Source organism: Dermacentor albipictus, chromosome 1 (assembly GCF_038994185.2).
Source record: "Dermacentor albipictus isolate Rhodes 1998 colony chromosome 1, USDA_Dalb.pri_finalv2, whole genome shotgun sequence".
NCBI classification, from domain to species: domain Eukaryota; kingdom Metazoa; phylum Arthropoda; class Arachnida; order Ixodida; family Ixodidae; genus Dermacentor; species Dermacentor albipictus.
Window position 1 is genome coordinate 514,559,045 of NC_091821.1, and position 20,321 is coordinate 514,579,365.

A 20,321-nucleotide genomic window follows, 5' to 3' on the forward strand; every position below is an offset into this window, starting at 1 on the left:
GAAAATGCTCTCCGTGCCAGATGCGCACAGCGCTTTGTTCCTTCCATCTGAAGCTGGGATACGTGCATTCATCAGTATCATGATTCAGTGAGGGAAGTCAAGCATGTTTACGCACTCCGTGGTCTTGCAGTGCGCACATCCCCAATGTGCACCGAGAGTGAGCTTTCCTCGTTCTCCTTTTCTAAAGCATCCCATTCACTTGCGAGTCTGAATTAATCAGCTTTCCGCCTTGAATGCTTCTAGGTTAACCCTCTTCTTGAAATATTTACCTTGCTTTCTTAAAAGTGAGAGCTATCCAGGGTCTCGCCAGCATGTTACTACTGCCGTTTGCATTTTGCGCAATGTTGGAGTTGGCAGAGAGCAAGAAATCTGTTGGATTTCCCCGCATCCCCATTACGGATTTTCCGGGTGTTGGACTTGCGTAAGAAGGTAATGATTGTTCGCAGTCAATTCCTTTCCGCTCCCTCTATGACCATATGTCTCGCATGCAGTCAACGCCGTAATTTAAGATTGCCGGTTTCGCAGCATGTCTTTTTCCGTTGACTACAGAATACTCAGTTTCCAGCTTTCACATTTCTAATTCAGAGTCCCCATAAAGCTTTCCTGCTTCTTTCTCATTATTACTTTAACTTGAAGCGTTGGCGTGTAGTGTAATCTTCTGTTCAGATATTTTCACAACTACTGCTGCCCTTTAGTAATGCTATATGTATCAATGTTGCCATATATATAATATGAATGCCCCTCGCTTACCTGGAAGAGATGTGTAGCAAAGGACGTACATTGTCACGTAGTAGTGACGGGGAAGAACACAGTGGCAAAACTGCGAATAACTAACGTTTCAATGGGCGAATCTGAGCCCACGAAAGCAAGTTAGACTCAAAGAGCATATTCCTAGGGGTGGGCAGTCCAACTCAGAAGACGGACAAAAGGAAGTGGACGATACGTCTTTCCTCCGGAATGGGCTGCTCACCCCTAGGCATATGTTCTGTTACCAACTCGTCCAGCTTGCTGTGTTTTTTACACTCAAAGCACAACGATAGCGGCGAATGCATTCCGCGATCATAGGAATCCAATCTGCCAGTCAAGCGTGTCGGCTTTTGTAGGCAAGTAAACGAAGTTTTCAGAGTAATTGCTGGGGCCCGCGTGTCGTTGAGAAAGTACTACAGAATTCGTGTCGCACATTGAATCAGATTACGCAAGCTCCTGTGACAAGACGCCGGATAGAACCATCGATAATATTCCAGTAAGTTGCAATCATGCTGGCCCGTCTTTCGCTCCGCGACAACTTTAAGGTGTGTGATGTGGGTGAAATGCAGTCCCTGAGAAAAGGATAAATAAGTGCACGTGTCAATATGCTGCACCAGTTCTCTAACCTCACTAAGCCCAACGTTATCCCAGGCAATGCGTGATAATTCGCCGACGACCACCGCTAAGCTGCAGCTTCATCTGAGAGGGTTCACTTGTTGAACGTTACCACATTCAGCTTTCTGTGGCGGCTTCTCCGGATTCAGAATTGCTCAGTATCCTCAGCTACGTCGCAGGTCTGACTGCCACTTTGGTGAGGGGCTCCCAAACTGCTAGGGACTGAAGGCCAAGGGTTAATGGCAACGTTAATGAGCTAGGTAGCGGCCAAGCACTGCACCAGGGAGGCCAATTCTTGTTCTTGCCAGACAGTGCAATTTTGAAGCTCTGGGGGCTTCCCCATTTTTTTTTTTGTCTGCAATCATCTTGTTCTACTGATACAAAGATGTTTTCAATTTTTCAGTTGCTTTTAATTTTTGACCGGTTTGAGACACCACTGCAAGCCTGACAAATGTAGTGGCCGGCACGTGGATACGAACTTGTGACCTTGACTATAGAAACACGGTGCGCTTCATGTGCTCCACGCCAGTACCCATGCATCTATACTTACAAAAAAATTATTGCCGACTTCTTGTCGACCCTGAGCTGCAATTATTGGCCAAGTACTAATTCGGTGTTTGTTTTAAGAACTGACGATACAGTACAAATGAGAGTCACGTACTTCCTGCAGTTGAAATTATTTTACTTTGAACAGCAGCTACTAAAGGAACCCCACTTATTGTTTGGTTCTCATGCGTACCAAAGGCATGCACAACAGTGTCATGAAAATGGCGACGGCATCACGAGCATTTTAATGTTTTTTATTGCCTACAGACTCTATAATGCAAGTGCCAGCCCTCTTGCGCAGCTTTAAAATTTCCAATGAGTAAAGTTTCCTCCCCATTCCAACGCCGTAACTACAAACTGATTCTGGGTCAATCACATTCAATGGTGAGGATCGGTGCTGCCACCGCCTGGCCGTCAGACGGCCCGCACCTTCTCCGTCAAAGCAGACGCGCCGGTGACGTCAGTCCCGAGAACGGCCGTCGCGTGCGGCCGCGCTTGTCGGCGCCCGAAGGCGGACAGGGAGCCGGCCACTGAGTCGCTGTAGTCGCCAGGCGGGCGCAAATGTCCCGTTAACCATACGTTCTTGTTCTGTCGATTGCCGTCTTAAAATGCGAATATCTCCTCTGGGAGAGAAAAAAAAGCAAATGTTATCGCAGGTAGATTATGTTGCTGTTACTTTCTAAGATACTGACTCAGTCGTATCGCCATCGACTCTTTTCCTTTTATAAGGGGCAAGTAGAATAATAGGCGTATTGTGTTGCGAGTACTATTACGCGTGATATTTCGGTTGATGGTCGGGTATTCGTACGTGAGACGTTGCATTTACAATTTCTCTCCTCACTTACCTTCCTCTGGGTGAATTGCTGCATGAAATCACCGGCTGCGCACTCATAATTCTCTTGTCAGAAGTGCTACATCCTGCACCTCCATGCTTTCGTTTTTCTGCAATTGGTACTCTTGCTCCTACTTTGACAGGGTCTGACGTCCGAGGATGCTCGACCAGGACTTCTGTGGTGACGTTGCAGCCTCGCAGTGTTTATCTCGTTAAGAAAAAGCATACCTTATCGAGAAATTCAAAGTTAAGCATCTACTGTCTCAACGAAACGAGTCACAGCGCAAAACACAGGGCAAACAGGAGGAGATGGACGAAGCGCTTCTCCTTCTGTGAATCCTTGCCTTGTCCCTCCTGTGTACCGACCACACCGAACTTGGCAATTGACGAGGTCGTCTCGTAGTGAAATAATATTGTAAATTTGAAATTGTGCACATTCAGCCCACAAGTTGAAATTTGTGGACAACATACTGAATTGGCCAATGATATCGTACGCAGTTAAACGCGATGCGTACAATTGTCTTAGCTTTCATTTTCTGCATCGTACACCCCATTCAAGGTATGTACAGCGCACAGATGGCAATTTGAGTATCATGCCAGTGTTGCGCCATCAGTTTGGCACTAACTCTGGGTAGAGCGATCATACTGCTATGCGGAAGCTGCATTCAGTATGTGCTTTGTCATCTTTGGTAGCTTTTTTTCACGCTCTTCTCTTTCTAAATTCGCCTTTCGTTTAGACGCACCACATTGATGCTTCCGACCGAGCATTCTTGCATGAATGAATGCTAATTGTTCACCGGGCACATCGTCAGTTTGACGCAGCCTCAGGTGTCCAACGATGGCTGTCCCAGTGATTGGCGCACGCTGCCTGGATGGTCCGTGGCTGGCCGAGAGTGGTGCGTCCCCCGGGAGCTCCGCGTCTGTATGTTACTAGCGCCAAAAGAGGCGTTCACATACGTATAAAGTTCCTTGTACGAATTCCCTCCTTTTCTGTACAAACCTACTCCTTCTCCCGTTCCGGTCTTGTCTTCGTATTGACTAGGAGCAATTGTCTGTTCTGGGAGGGTGTCGATTTTTCTTTCGCCTTGTAGACGCCGAGCGCGAGAACGAAGGGGCGAGGGCAACTCCAAGCACTGGCAAAGTTGTGCGCCCTACATCGCCTCTGAGTCATCTTTTTCTACTTCTTTCTGGAAAGCTCGTTGGCCAGTCTGACCTACGTTTTCCGTCGAGAGCGCGCGAGGGTGCACAGCCACTAGGCAGGAATGGGCTCTGGAGACAGGCCTTTGTGTCCAGCTCTCCAACTTCCCCTTCACTCTTCCCGAACCCTAGCCCGAACAGTGAACATGCCAAGCCCCACGGCGCGCGGACAAAAGCACGTGTGACGTCTTCTTTCCTTTCCTGCCTAGACTCTGCCATCAGACTAATCATCATCTGCTATCGGACTCATCCTCCTCCACGCAAATTACCATCACGGTAAAGAAAAGTCGAATGGGAGGCATTGTTGGGTACTGTAGCACACCCTTTCTGTGAGGACAACGGCTGAAATATTCGAGAGGTGGAGTGTGGCGTGGTGGTGACGAGGGGCAAGGGAGATGTAGGTGCTCATCCGACATTAGATATTTCAGGTGTTTCCCTCTTGCCCCTCCTCTCCAGACAGCACTGGACAGACGGACTGACAGGAAAGCACGAAGACTCTTCCAAGCAAACGCACTTTGCTTTATAAGAAAGAGGGCCCCGCCGGGGTGGCGGGGGATTCCTGTTTTTGCAGCTCGACAAGCTATCCCCAAATGATCAGGCTAAATGCTTGCTGGTAAATTAGGCGGGGGACCTCGTCTGCTCGTTCTGGTTTTCTGGCTTCATACATGTCGCTCGAAGATCCATTGCCCATGGTTCCATATACTAAGCAGGTTCGAATGAATGGGCACCCTTCTCCTACTGTCCGAGGTGAGGCCCTGGGCTGCAGCCCCCTTAGCCCCCCCCGCCCCCCCTTAATCCAGCACTAGGTGCACGGTCAAAGTCTTGCGAAAAGAAGAGTTCAATTACATCTGATTAGAAGAGGGAATTAAGGTTTAAATGGAGGTGAACAGTGAATTAAGAGTTGAGTTTCACGTCAGTGTTCTGGTTGCAAGCCACGCTGATTATAAAAAGAAGAGTTAGCTTCAAGATGCATCATGAGAATAAATTGTGCGTTCAAAAAGTTTGCAGGCAATACAGGTGAGCGATATCAAGCGATAATTCGAAGGATCGCTTCTGCCGCTGGTTCTCAAAACCGGGGCAACCTTGTCTAACTTCCAGTCGTTAGGAATTGTACTGGTAGTTACGTACTGCGAAAAGATTATTTGTAGAAATTTGCTGGCAAGTACCTTAGTGTTTGACGAGTTTAGGGGGAATCTTATCCGAACCGGGAGTACTGGAGACACTGATATTATTAACAAGGGCCAAGAAGCCCTCAGATGTCACGTCAGTTGAAGGCAAGCAGGAAATTTCGCAGTCAGGAAGGCTACTGCTGCTTAAAGCGGGTTATTCGGTGAGAACAGAAGAGAAACAAGAATTCATGAAATCCGCTCTGTGCTAGATAGGGACAGGTGATCTATCAGGACGTGACAAAATTATGTTGTGCGAATCAGTGTGGTTGGTAGGTGGAAATTTCCACTGTAGGTTTTCGCGATACATTCCAAGAATGTCAAGATGAGAAAAATTATTTTCTTATTGCTTTTATTTAAAGTTCATTCTCTCTTTGATTGCCTCCACAAATGATTGTACTCGCGGAGGAATGCGAAGTACTTTTCCCATTTGGAATTGTAGTTCGAGAGTTTAGCTTCTTTTTGTTATTGAGCTTCCTGAGCAAGTTGGTGAACTATGATTTATTAACGTCGAACCGAGCACGGACAAGTGGCACATATTTGCCGATAAGAGATCATATTTTTGTTCATACAATAACCAGTCGCTGTACACTATACGAGGAAGAAAACTGCTGAAAATGTACAAAGATTTATTTTTGAAAAGTCTGCTTTATCGTACGCGCCGATATATTTTGTTGAAGGCTGACTGGTGAGTACCTGAATAACACCATCTTGTGGTAACTTTGACCAACAATGCACATTAACAATTGAACGGCGTCGGGGTTGGTAATCAAAACTAAGTCAAATAAATACAAGAGCAAGTTGTGTAAGTATTAGGAAAAATATTTATCGTAGTCGGGCGCATGGCAGAATGCGATAATAATATTTGAGGAAAAATGAAAAGACACTTTAACGCAAGGAATTTCGTTATCGTTGTTGATAGGTGTAGCGGAGGAAGACATTTAATCAGTAAGAGAACACCCCCCCGCCGCCACCCCCGGCGACCAACCCTGTCTGATATGAAAGCGTCGGAGTTGTCACTGGACAAAAGCTCCTACATGTCTATGTCAGTAGTAAGCCATGACTAAATATTATGCGATGTCGCTTGAACTGTCATCAACAACGACCTATGTTACGTATAGAAAGCTTATTATGTGATGTCGATGTATAGAAAAATTATGCGATGTCACTTGAACTGTCATCAACAACGACCTATCTTACGTATAGAAAGCTTATTATGTGATGTCGATGTATAGAAATATTATGCGATGTCGCTTGAACTGTCATCAACAACGACCTATATTACGTATAAGAAAGCTTCGTATGTTTCCCAGAAGGAATGAATGCTGCCGTATACTGGGACGTTACGCTGGTGTGAATGTGGCCGTGTAGCGTGGCAGGATAACAGCGAGGCAGTTTGCGGTGAACGATAGGACTTAAGTTCTCTAACGCTATCACTCACGGAATCGTAAATAAATAATTTCTTCTTCATTGCTAGCTTATCAAAACGAATCTTAAAGGAAGTGGACCGAGCCTTTTGCGCATGTGCAAAAAGTTTCTCGCGGGCTATTTTGACACCGTCCAAGTAATCATCGCGTACTGAATACATCGCGTACCTTCAGCTTTAGCGTTCTAAAAATAATAGAACTTTTATACTTAAATCTCGAAAACTTAGCAATCATCTGACGGTTCTTTCCAACTTCAAAACGACCTAGTCCATACGCCCTTTCAATATCATTTCTGGTAATCGTAATGCCTAGCTTATCAGCCCAGAATGAGACAACATTCAACTCAGATCGCGTCCAGCTCTCTCTATTCACACTCGGAATTCCAAAAAATAGCAGGTTTGATCGGCGCTGATGCTTTTCCGAGTGGTCGCACTTCTCAGGTAAGGCCTTTACTTCAGTAGTGTGTTTGGTGATTTCAGCATTAGGGGAGGAGACTGAGTCAGAAAGGGCCTAACCGTTACTTTCAGCGAAACTTCGTAGTGCATAAACACGACTTGAAAGTCCGTTGACCAGGTGCTCAATTTTGCTTTCGGCTGCACGGATCAATGTTGGCTAAGACAGCAGGGTAGTTTGCGTAGCTTCAAGTCCCGACAAGTTATTCGAAATACATCTAAAGAACCCCTCACCAGGCCACATAGCAAATTTTGGTTATACCCTGAAAGTTTTTACGTGTCCTCTAGGGAGCGTTCCGCCGCAAAAATTTTTGTATCAGTTCACTAATAGCCGGGCAAGAATTATTTCGGTGCCGCGAACCCATGATTTCAGGAGCTCCACTGCATAGCGAGACACCCTCTCCACTCGCCCCGTGTAGCTTCCGCAAGGGAAATTCCTTCCCTGCGTTCTCGCGTACCGGACCTCGAGGAGCGCGTGACGCATACGTCACGGGCCTCGCCTTCATTTTTTTTCTCCTTGCTTTCTTTTTTGACGCATCTCACGAGCTGTTATGATTGTCTGGTTTCGCGCAGAGCATGATATTTTGGGCTGTGCACAAGGGCACATGACTAGCAGTATAATACAGTGCTACACGAATACTGAGGCAGAACATGCAGATCGTAGAGCGCGAGCATGCGCTGCAACACGGTAGAAAATGGCGTAGTTTTGGTACCGGCGCATATGACTGCACGACCGCGCGAAGAAGCAGATGAAGCGGAAGTACATCTCTCTTGCTTCGGTGCGAAGTAAAACAGAAAACACGCAGACATTCCGTCCGTGTGTTTTATTTTCTGTAAAATTCGTCGATTCAAGCAACAGATCACACAAATAACAGATGGTGTTTAGAAGAACTTGTTGTTGGGCGAGTTGGTACCTATTAGCGAACATTGTTTAACTGCGCTAATAAACGGACCACAGAGACAGCCCGTCCTTGTCTCATGCTGTCTCTGTGGTCCGTTTATTCGCGCAGTTAAACAATGTTAACAGATGGTGCCTTGAATAATTCTCGAAGCTACGTGTCACCACAAACGACGTCACACTGCGGACCCGAGTACGTAGGTGCAGGGGCGGAAGCACATCAAAGTCTGGCTTGGAGTGCAGCGGCCGCGAAGAGAAGGAAAAACGGCGTTCGCAATGAAATTTCATACCTTTCCGCTGGGCGCAGCGATGTATTCTTTGCAAACACGATCGTTGGCGCGCATTGTATGCTCTGCGCTTGTCAGCTCAAAATGGCCAGGCCTGGTGAGGGGCCCTTTAAGGGACGGTGCAGTGTTTTGATTAGGACTGGGATTATGTTCGACGCCCCCAAACATGATGAGCGTCAAGCCACGACAATGGCACTTGCATACAAGAAATAAACCAGTTTGAGCAAACGTCTTCAGAAATCATGCATTCCAGTGTGAGGGCGGGGGCATGGTGCCGCAAGCAAGAACAGGTTGCCGCTACCAGCATAAGGTAACTAACCTGCTTCAAGGAAAGGAGCGTCACGACAGATGCCTGCGCACATGTTGTCCACACACAAGATAGCTCCTGGTTGCCAGATGAGAGCATCAGTAACAGCGGGTCTCGGCAGCCACGTCATAGCTCCTGTCTTCGGTTCGATGAAAAGTTGGCCAGAAACTGTTAAGCGGTGATATGCGCTTCCCTCGATGCTTGCAAAGTGGGTGGGAAGACTTCGAAAGACCAGCACAAAGTAGTGCGGCGTCATGAAGGAGACCGTCATGACAGATGCCTGCAATGTAGCGTGCCCCGTCTGGTAGGGGAATGGAGGCGGGCTCAGTAGTCCAGCGGAGTTGCCCGCGCACAAGGTAGATCCAGGTTGCTAGATCAGAGCATCCCTAACGGCGGGAATCAGCAGCCACATCGCAGCTCCGGTCTTCGGTTCGTTGAAAAGTTGGCCAGAAACTGTTAAGCGGTGATATGCTTTTCCCTCGATGCCTGCAAATTGGACGGGATGACTTCCGAAAGAACAGCTGTTATAGCTGCAACGGGGTGGCCGGACGGGGGACCTATGGAATGAGGCCTAAAGGGCAGGGCGCACAGAGAGAGGGAGGGAGGAAGAAAGGCAGGGAGGTCAACCAGACGAGCGTCCGGTTTGCTTCCCTACACTGCGGGAAGGGAAGAGAAAGAGGAAAGCGGGATGAAGGGAGCACTGTCTGTGGACGCAGCAATGTGCTTGGAAATCAGTCAAGTCAAAGCAAGCGCTCCGTCGATACGTTAGGCTGTCGTCAATCTTGGTATTTCATAGCTGGTGATGCAAGATGAAGTCACCACTGAAGACCAAGGATCCGGTGGGCGTCGCAGTGCGTGGCAGTGCGTGGCAGTATATTTTTTTAAGCTAAACCTCGGCCGTTCTGACTTCAGTGTGAATATAATGATGCGGGTGAGCCATGATGCTTACTCAAGTGTTGCAAGTACTGTATTGAGAGCATCCAGCACTTGCATTGCACTTCGCGCTGATGGAGTGAGCAGGTTATTTAGGAGAATTCGAAAGGTATTCAACAGAAATCGGAGCACCATAACGACTTGCCGGTCTCCTTCATGCAATTTGGCAGGAATCCGCGCTGCTCGCTCTACAGCCGTGCGCAGCTGTATCACTTGACGTGGCTCCGGCACCGGCTGTGGCATCAGCCGCGGCATCGCCTCGGGTTGTGGCATCGGCTGCGGTATCGCCTCGTGCTGCGGCATATCCTCTGGCTGTGGCATCGGCTGTACCACCGACTGTGGCATTGGCTGCGGCATCAGCTGTGGCTTCGGTTGTGACTTCCGCTGTTGTTTTGGCTTTGGCTGTTGCTTTAGTAGCGAGGACCAAGTTCTTTTGTTCTCCGCCGTGGCCTTTTCAGATTTATATTGAATTGCCGCAGGCCTAGGGGGCAGAGGAGGAGATGTTGTCGGATGGCGCGTACTCTTCATAGAGATATCAGCGTTCTTAGAAGTCCGGCGGCGTCGGGAGCGTCGCTTTCTAACGGCCGCAACAGCTTCCCGACGAGACGAATGGTCTCTCGCCATCTGCTTCAAGACCGCCTTTTCCTTCTTCATTTTGGGGCAGTCCTTTGAGGAAGCATCATAAGACCCAAGGAAATTGGTGCACTTGAGAACAGTGGCTGCACAAGAGTCTGCAGCGTGGGGCTCGCTGCAGCGTGAGCAAACTCTCGTGTTCTCGCACACGACACTCACGTGTCCCAGCCTCATACATTTGCGGTATTGCAGTGGCCTTGGGATGAATGGTCTCACAGGGTGTCTAAAGTGGCCCACCGTGACGTGCGAAGGGTGAGTCTCGCCCTTGAATATAATTTTCGCACAGCGGGATGTGCAGAGGCGACATGTGTTATGGCGACGCCATCAACGGCATGTTTCACTAGAATCGGCAAGTCGGCGCTAGAGATGGAGACGTCCACATTGTAGGTGACACCAGTAGTTGAACCACTGTTCTGGGGGATGTACGAGTGGAACTTAATGCCACCTAGTTTTGTAACTTTAGTCAAATTTCTCAGCGCAGTCTCATGTGTGACTGCGATAGCCAACACATTTTTTCGTGTGTTGACTGTAACGTCTGCTATCTGATTTGGCGCCACCGCTTCAAGTTGAACCGATACGGACTGACTGTTGAGTCACCTCAGGTTGTCGGTAGTGAGTTCCGGTTCAAATAGAACCGTACTGGCTGCGCTATTCTGAGTTGGTGGTACGGTTGGCGTGCTCGAAGACATGGATGCCCTGGTGGTGTGTCTTCGTTTCGCCTTGCGGCTCCGCACAAGCTCGAAGGCGTAAACGGAGAAGTCCTCACTCTTGAGCGAGTAGATGCTGGTGTCATCGCCGTCGGTGTCGCTCTGGAGACCGGTCCGCTTCGTAGATGCAGCCGCCGCTGAAGTCGCCATTCCCGGAAGAGGCACGGGGACGTCAACTTGCATCCGCACCACGAACCATGCCGGCTCTCCAAAGATAGACGCAGAAATAAGGAAAAAACAGCTGAGCTAGAGAATTAGCGTTCTGGCCCGCAGAAAAAGAGCTGGACTACTCAATTCGGGGACCAGGCAAAGAATAATTTATTTCCGTGAGGCGAAACGCAGCAGGCAACGTACTGCGTTTGGCGCTAAGTGGCGCCCTGACGTAAACGACCAAAACCGAAACCAGAAACCACCACAGAATAGCACATCACCTCTCCCTTGAGAGGAATATGCACTGCTCACTTTTCTCGCAACAAAGCAGGTCATGAGTTACAGAAGAACTCATGTTAGCACTTTAACACGCGTGTTTGGAGATGACATCTTGATACAATAGAAATTGACATCTTTGGCTTCCCCATTATAAGGGAAAGACACGACATGAAAAGTTAAATTGAGCACGATTGCACTAGTACCTGTCTTGGGAAGACGATGAGATGCAGACTTACACACACAGATCACACATGAAAAAGAGTTCAGAGTACGAAAGTACACAGTGCAAACGTCTGTGTGCCCCCTGGGACAACACTGATGGGTGGCTCATTCACCCTGAGCCTGACTCGGGACAGCTCTGTGGCTGTCGTGGATTTTAGATTGTGCGCACAAAGCACTTTACACTCCCAAGAAGTTAGGATAGTCCCCCCGTAAGGATGCTAGCGACTTAAGTAATGTTCAAAAGCTTTTTGGCATGAAAGACAAGTTCGTATAGTGGCTATTACCGTAGTGAAAGTATGCGTACTACATGCTTAGGCTGCACGAAATCCAACGTACAACAAATGTATCGTATCCTTTCTACGGGGATGCTAAGAAATGAAGTGTTCCTACCACTAGGATCCACTGATAAATTTGCAGTATAGCGGTAAGTACAGCGTGCGCATTGCACCCTTTATGCTGCGAGAAATCCCCCCATTTTAAGGATACTACTTAAAGGGCGCCTGAAATGGTTCGGACAAATTTTGTAGACGCGTAGGGTACAGCTTAAGTAGAACATTCGCACCACAATTTAAGTGAATCGTTACGTATTAATGGAGCTACACGCGATTAGAAGTTACCCTCCTCCCCAGCCATGCTTTTCCTCCTCAACTCGTTCGCCGAGCGAGCGGGGCTAAGCTCCGCGTTCACTGGTCCTGCGTCACGATGCGACGTCACATCGTCCACTTCCGGTGGTTTTGGAGCCTGCCTCCGCCCGCGCGAAACCTCTCCGCTAGCCGCTTGGCTGTTGACCCCAAGGGAGAGCTATCGAAGCAGCGTGCATTGCGAGCATTCTGTCGTAGCACCGAACGTGTCTGGTATTCCGTTAACCACAGGCAAGCTGGTCATTTCGGCAATTGACTGGAGGCATAAACTCAAGCTGATGAAGAAACTTTGGCGTAGACGTACGTGAGCGGCCTGATCGGTCTGCACGGTCCAGACACTTGTTGGCGCAGTGCTTAACCAGCCAAACAAAGCGCTAATATTGCTCTAACCAAGTGCAAGACATTTTAAACATTTATAAAAACAACATGTTGATGATTACACTCCTGCGAAAAAATACGCACCAGCAGCAAAGAAGAATACGCTTCGTTGCTGCTACTCTGTATGGTTGAGCTCTATGCCACCAGGTGGCTGCACCGTGCAGACCATTCACATTTGCCCTTCTGCTCATCTCGGCTCGTCCCGTTACGGCACAGTCAAGCGGCCAGGCCCTGTCCCCTTGCGCTAACGTTTGCCCTAATACGGGACTCGCGAAACGCTATTGCGTTAGTAATCTTCCGGTGTAAAGTGACGGCCACAAACGCACAAATACTGGCGCCGATCGGATAGCGGCAGTCCGATGCGCAGCAACCAGTTCGCTCGTACGCTGCCTTGCAGAGGGACGCGATGTCGCCGCTTGACATATTGCCAGTCGCTACGTTTGCAGTCCACAAGGCAACAAAGTCGAGTCATAGTGCTCGCGAAAAGACTGAGACCTACTCTGACCGCGGAGCTCTCGTCAAAATGGAGTACGTTGTAACACAAGCAGACGACACTTGCTGTCTGCCGGAAGTGCTTAAGTGTACTGAAAAATTGTTCTTGTGCATTCTCTTTATGCTACTTTCTTTCTATAAAAACAAATTAACTAACATTCCAACTATTACGAAGATCATTTGTTTACCATAAAGTTGGAAAAATTATCGATCACGCGCCCTGGTCAGCCAATCGCATAGCTCACCCCACTGACGTCATATGGGTGATTTCGGTCATATGGGTAGGGGCGGCTTAAAATTCCGCCGAGCAGTGCGCTGCGATTGGCAGCAATGTGCATTTTTAAAACCTTATAATAAATTACACGCTTTACGCAGAGCACTTAGATGTGTCAATTAATGATCAGAAGGACCTACTCTAACGACTCAGTACGTTTGTAGAAAATCGTCAAAAGCGTTTCAGGGTCCCTTTAAACCCCATTTACCTAACAAACATATAAGGAAGAACTTTTGGCGTTAAGAGCCGAATTCGCATGGGAGCGTTGAAACCTCTGTAGACAGTAACCCAAGGAAGAAAGTTACCTGGAAACAATCCTTAAACCGTTGCGGAGGTTGTCTATAACGTGTAGACCTACGGAGGACTGGTTCAGGTTGTAGAGGAGGAACACCCGAACTGTTACTTGTACAGGGACTGTAAGGTGCGTCAGTGGCCTGTGTGTTTTCAAGAGCAGTGTCTTGGGGTAGAGTGTCGTACGGACGTTCAGGAGATGTTTCTGCACGGGGTGAACCCGATGGCGGTGGTGAAACAGGCGGTTGCAAAGACGTGGCTGCCGCAGGAAAACGGGTACCGTTAGGAATTGGAAGAAAAGGTAGAAAACTATCGTCGAATGATGCCTTCCATTTATTGTTTCACCCTTACATACCGAGTACTTGACCAGTTAGATGATGCATTCCAACGCTTGCCATTTTCAAGCTGGAAAGTACTTCGACCTACATTGCGATAAATCTTCAATGAACCGGAGTATTTAGGACCAGATTTCCGTGTATTACGTACCCTAACAAGATCGCCTGGCTGAAACTCAGGAAATTTGGTTGCGCGATGACGATCCACATCCTGTTTTTCCCGTACTCTACTCTGCACTTCCTGGCGCAACTTTGGAGAAGCGAATTCCGGATAAATTGGAGGCATGCTTGCTACGTCCAGACGAGTTTGCGGTTGTCGACTATGGAGCCCATAGCTGGAGACACGCCGGTGATCATATGTGGAGTAAACCTGTATATTGCTAAGTATTCTAATACCCCTAGCGTGAGGTCTCGCTGTTCCAAAATAGCAATCTGTATGAACTATTTAAGAACACGGTTAATTCTTTCTACCTGGGCATTGGCCTGTGGGTAGTAAAGAGAAGACAAGAAATGCTTAATGCCACTTTCCTTCAGGAAGTTTTCGAACAGTGCAGAAACAAACTGTGGTCCATTGTCGAACACTATAGCATCAGGAAATCCTTCTCTACTGAATATGGACATGAGACTGCGCATGATGGCTTGGAATGTGACCGAAGGCATAAAAGCAACTTCATGATAGTCAACCACGACCAATGCAAAGCGTGATACTGTGGAGCACGATAAAGGGGGCCTATTATGTCTATGGCTAACTTCTCCCATGGTCTTAATGGCCATTCGATAGGTTGTAATGGAGCGAAAGATGGTTTGGTAGATTGAGCTGCTTTTTGGCAGACAAAGCAGTTTCCCTCAAGTTTCTCAACTTGCATATCCATGTGAGGCCACGAGTAGATGCCTCTCAATCTTAGCTTGGTTTTCGTGACGCCTAAGTGACCTTCATGAGGAATAGATAGCAGTGCCTGACGCAAGAAAGCCGGAGGAACGATACGTTCACCTCGGAGAACCAGATTATTTATGTAGGACAATTCGGACTGTACAGCAGCATATGCTTATAACACTGGCAGAAGGTCCGCTGTAGTTCTCCATCCTTTTACTATTTTGTCTTTTAATGCTTGGCAGACAAGATCTCCTTGTGTGGCTGCTTGGAATTCCTCCTTTGTAGTACAAGTTGAAACTAAAGACACCATTTCCTGATCTAGTGCTGGTTGACATTCGGGAGGGACACGTAGGCGTGACAATGCGTCCGCAATGACATTTTGGTCACCTTTACAGTACTCAATGGTGAAATGGTAATATAGCAATTTTGCATTCTACCTTGCGATTCTTAATGGTCGCTGTTCAGGACCCTTTGAAGATAGCAATGCGACTGGAGCTTAGTGATCAGTTCGTAGAGTGAACTGTCGACCCCACAAGTAAACATGCCAGTGTTCTCATGCAAACAGACCTGCCAATGCTTCCCGTTCACCTACGGAGTACCATCATTCTACGGAAGATAACGTACTAGAAGCAAAAGCTACTGTAAAGAGCTCATTTGCGCATTTTTGCTGTAGGACGGCTCTTATGCCAACGTCAGAAGCATCAACCGTCACAACAATAGGAAGATGCGGTTGAAACATGCGTACCACCGGGCGCGATGCAAGTATGTCTTTAATCGCCTGAAAGCTGTATTCAGTATCCCAATGCAAGACAAATGCTTGTCCTTGCCTTAGGAGTTTCCTTAGCGGTTCCACTACGTCGGTATACTGCGGGATAAATTTAGCATACTATCCCGTGTGGCACAGAAATGAATGTAGAGCCTTTTTGTTTTTAGGCTATGGTGCCTCTACAATTGCCTGAATTTTGCTATCCATCGTCGAAAAGCCGTTTGCAGAAATTTTATATCCTAAGAAAGTTAATCCTGGGGCACTCAATACGCACTTGTGCTTAAGCTGCATGCCTGAATTACTTATTTTAGACAGGGCGGTTGCAAATTTCTGCCGTGGTCACGTTGAATGTGACCCACTACAAGAACATCATTGAGGTAGCACAAGGTGCCTGGACAGTATTTTAAGACAGATGACATGATCTGCTGGAAAGCGGATGGTGCAGATGCCAAACCGAAGCACACCCGCTTGAACTGAAGAAGACCGTCATGAGTGATAAAAGCAGTAAGCTCACGGCTTTTCTCGGACAATAAAACCTGATGATAAACAGACTGCAAGTCCAATTTACTGAAGACAGGACCACCAGCGAGTCGATGCAACAGTTCGTCAGCCCTCGGTAGCGGAAAGGCGTCGATGATGATAGCCTTTTTGGGGTCTCGAAGATCGACGCAAAGTCAAATGGAATTGTCCTTCTTCCGAACAACGACGAGCGGAGAAATCCACTCGGACGCAGTTTCACTGAGTGGTTGCACTGAAGCTCGGAGCCGAACGTTGGGGACGAAGCCCTTTACAAGTCCCAATTGTCCGGAGAACAGATGGGCAAACTCTGCTGGAGCGTTGTGTGGAAGAGACGGAAGCTGGACGCTTGGGTCAGCTGGAAGTCCGGATACTTGTTGACATGTGAGCGAAGACCCTTGAATGTCAATGCCCAAAGCTTGAATGGCTTCTTTGCCCAGGGGAGAATCACGTTGGTTCGTGACGTGAAATGTCACTACTGCAGCCTTGTTGCGGTACTTGACGAGCACGAAGACACGTCCTGAATGCAGCATTTCTTGCTGCGAATAATTCTCGAGTCGAAGACTCGAAGGAGATAGTAGAAAAATCTTGAAATATTCTTCGTATAGGGAGCTGTTCATCAGCAACACCGTAGCTGCTGTGTCCACGAGCAACTTGAGTGTAGTATTTGCAATGAGGACTTGGGCGTGAATTGTTGCCGGACGGAAATTCGGTGCTTGAATTGTAAGCACAAACGGGACTGTAGTGGCTGAGCCTGTATCAGCGGTAACGGAAACAAGCTGCGTTCGAGCAGGAGACTGTCGCTGCGTTCGGTTGCTTGAACGGCGAAGCGAAGCGTAATGTGCCACTTTTCCGCACGCACGGCAGGTAACGCGCTTTGCCGGACTGGCTGGATCGGATGCAATGTCGTGAGTTGAACCACATCGGTAGCAATGGACTGCGATGTCTCGACTGGTTTCGCATAGTTCGGGCCGGGCGTCACGTTGGTCCCGAGGATGCGACTGTCCGCCATACCGTTGAGCACAATCTTGAAGGCGCCGGGTCGAGCGAGAAGGGTGGCGGGAACCGCCATCTTGCGCGCTCTGGTGAGGAAGGTGATGGCAGAAGGCGCCATCTTGGCGTTGCGTCGAGACGCGCTGAACGGAAGAGCTGTTGAAGACATGAAGTTTCTTGTAAACTTGCTGAACGCTTCGGCCGATTCGCTCGGCTTTCTTGAGCCTTAGGGACGATCCTCCGTAGAGTAGCCTTTCTCGTATTCTTGCTGATGCGACGCCTTGCAGAATTTGGTTGCGAAAGGACTCGTCGTAGCAAGCGCCGAACACACAAGCAGGCGCCAGCCTTTGTAGTGCGGTGATGACGTCCTGAAAGGTTTCCCCAGGTAGTTGCTTCCTGTCGTGGAAGATAATGCGGTGCACCAGGAGATTGGTGCCCTTTTCATAGAGCTGGTCGAAGATGCGAAGAATATCTTCGAAAGTAGTAGCCGTCTGGTCCGTTTGCGACGCGAGGTCGTAGTAAAGACGCTGCCCCTCGAAGCCCAAGTTACTGAGTAAAATGGCTTTCTTCCTGTGGTGTTGTAGTGCCTTGCATCCGATCGCCTGGAGAAGCGTGCAAAAAGTACTTTTCCACGTGAGCCAAGGTACCGAAGGAGTACCGGGTAATGCAAGGAAAGGCGGCATGGGGATGCGAACGCCATGCTGGGCACCGAGAACAAAGGCGGGGGAGTCGAGGTGGACGGAGCAGAAGTAGACGTAGCGGCTTGCATGTCCGAAGCAGGATAAGAGCAGGTGTAGAACGGCCAGGGCACGTAGGAAAAGAGCAAATGGTTTACCTCGTCGCCAGTTTGGTATAGCTTCCAGGTGGCGGCCGGACGGAGGACCTACGACATGAGGCCTAAACGACAGGACGCTCAGCACCGCAGAAAAAGAGCCGGACTGCTCAAGTCGGGGACCAGGCAAAGAATGATTTATTTCTTCGAGGGGGAACGCAGCAAGCACTTTACACGGTGTGGCGCTCAGGGGCGCCCTGACGTAAACGAAGAAAAATCGAAACCAGAAGCCAACACAAGATACCACACCAAGATGAATTAGTCCTGCGTCATGAATGGGACTGTCATGAAAGATGCCTGCGCCGTAGCGTGTCCCATCTGGTAGCGAAATGGAGGCGGGTTTCATAGTCCAGCGGTGTTGTTCGCGCACAAGGTAGATCCAGGTAGCCAGAGGAGAGCATGAACAACGACGGGAAGCAGCAGCCACGTTGCAGCTCAGGTCTTCGGGTCGTTGAAAAATTGACCAGAAACTGCGAAGTGCTGATACGCTGTTCCCTCGATGCTTGCAAAGTGGGTGGGAAGACTTCGAAAGACCAACACAAGGTAGTCCTGCGTCATGAATGGGACCGTCATGACAGATACCTGCACGATAGTGTGCCCCGTCTGGTAGCGGAATGAAGGCAGGTTTCATAGTCCAGCGGAGTTGTCCGCGCACAAAATAGTCCTAGGTTGCCAGATGAGGGAGCATCAGTAACGGTGGAAATCAGCAGCCACTTCGCAGCTCCGGTGTTCGGTTCGTTGAAATGTTGGCCAGAAACTGTGAAGCAGTGATATGCTGTTCCCTCGATGTTTGCAAAGTAGGTGAGAATGCTTTAAAAAACACACCCAAGGTAGGTCTGCATCATGAAAGGGACCACCATAACAGATGCCAGGGCAGTGGGGTGCTTGACGATCGGACTGTGTCGTGTCAGTGCCTTCCAAGGCAATGTGTATATGTGGCTGCGTGAGCACAATTTATGATTGCTTCTACAGAGCTTGTCAATGGATAAGAAATGGTGGCTTTACAATATTGTCTCAAATTGTCGCGCTTACGCTCTGTGTCTGCGGTGCCTGTCAAACACACACAAAGGCTGTCCCGTGGCTGGATATCCGAGCCCACTCGTTCTGCCTTGCCCGGCGTCTCAACCACGAACACATTTCGCATATAAAACTACTGTGGAAGCTCTTAGGCGCGGTCGGCCTTGAGGTAGCAGCCGTCGCACGTTGATAACGGCCGGTTGCCAGAATTGGTTTCTAGCCAGCGTTACTTCTTTTTTTTTGTCAGAACTTTAATGCTCGCCTTTAACGCCTCGCAGCCTTCCTTCGGTTGGCTGCTATATAACCACTAGTCTGTGTGACATTCCTTTGTATTGTAGCAAGTGCGCTATATTTTATTAGTATGTTGACACCACATCATGCAGGGAAAAGCTGCTTAAGGGCATCTTTTTAACTCCCTGCAGTAAGGCTTTACCTTGCGTGCTCGAAGCTTCATGGTGAAATTTATATGCCTATTGCGAAAACCTGCGATTCGTTTAATTGGTAAAGTTTTTCGACATGATATATGCGAAGTGCTCAGAAAACATGAAACTGAACTGGTGGGATCAACGAATCACTATTGTACATACCCCACGCGTAATCCGAAAAACTCGAGCTTCGGTGCGTGCCGAACAATTTGCAGAATACCACTCTATGGAATCCAATCAATTCAGTGGTATACCGTGAACAGATCGCCAGTATTTCATTCAATTGCCTGTATATTACCTTTTCTACGCTAGTGTACCGATGGATATATGTGTATGTTGCGGTACCCCATTGATCACCGCTTTGATTCTTTTTTATTACACCTTTATTTGTGTATATTGCTTCTCGTGATTTCAATATCTGTCACCACTTCTTATCACTCGTAACTAGAACTTTACTATTCTGTACAAGATTATATCTGTAATTTGTAGCTTCTTGTTTGGAATGCAACTTGTTTATCTCTTTCGCAGGCTTTCCACTTTCTACTATGCTGGGTACAAAGACGCATTCAAGCCTCCTTAAGCCATTCTGTCCGCGTGCGTAAAGAACTCCTGATATTTAGATAAAGTACGCCTACATGCGTTTAATTGAATATCTATACCTCCATTGGGCGAGCGCATGCTTATTCAATAGCGCCTTGCATGGTTGAAGTTCAACGTGGCAATACAAAACAAATAACAGAGCATAGCTGATCGATGAGAGATTCGCGAATTGCGTTTTTGTAGCTTGCAACCTGGTTACACTTATGTTTTTGGTCATGGCCAAATAATTAAAATGAAATTTTCCACAATCAAGGGAAGGATTCAACGTCGCATGGAGATACACCCATGTTTTCTGTACTCATTCAATGTGGTAATGTCCCATTTCTAAGCGCTTCTTGAATAAATTGTGGCTTGCCTGAAGAATGCCACTTAGTGCGAGTCACAACACGGGGTCCTTCATGATCAGGTGTTTGATTTTCATATCTCTCAGTTGCTGTGCTGGCTCGTGGCACGGCACTAATGGGCAAGGTGTTGTGTGTTCAACCTGCT

General features: G+C 48.1%; 1 protein-coding gene across 3 annotated transcripts in view; it reads left to right on the top strand.

The window, feature by feature from the left end:
• The window catches only part of Duox (dual oxidase), a 448,965-nt gene that overhangs the window by 23,792 nt on the left and 404,852 nt on the right, over window positions 1–20,321 (top strand). Inside the window, exon 2 of one of the 3 annotated variants that reach the window (XM_065437132.1) lies at window positions 19,761–19,826. The exons of the other annotated variants lie outside the window; for them this stretch is intronic. Within the exon in view, the coding sequence (XP_065293204.1) occupies window positions 19,761–19,826 (66 nt within the window). The remainder of the gene's footprint in view (window positions 1–19,760; window positions 19,827–20,321) is intronic. 3 annotated transcript variants of the gene reach the window in all.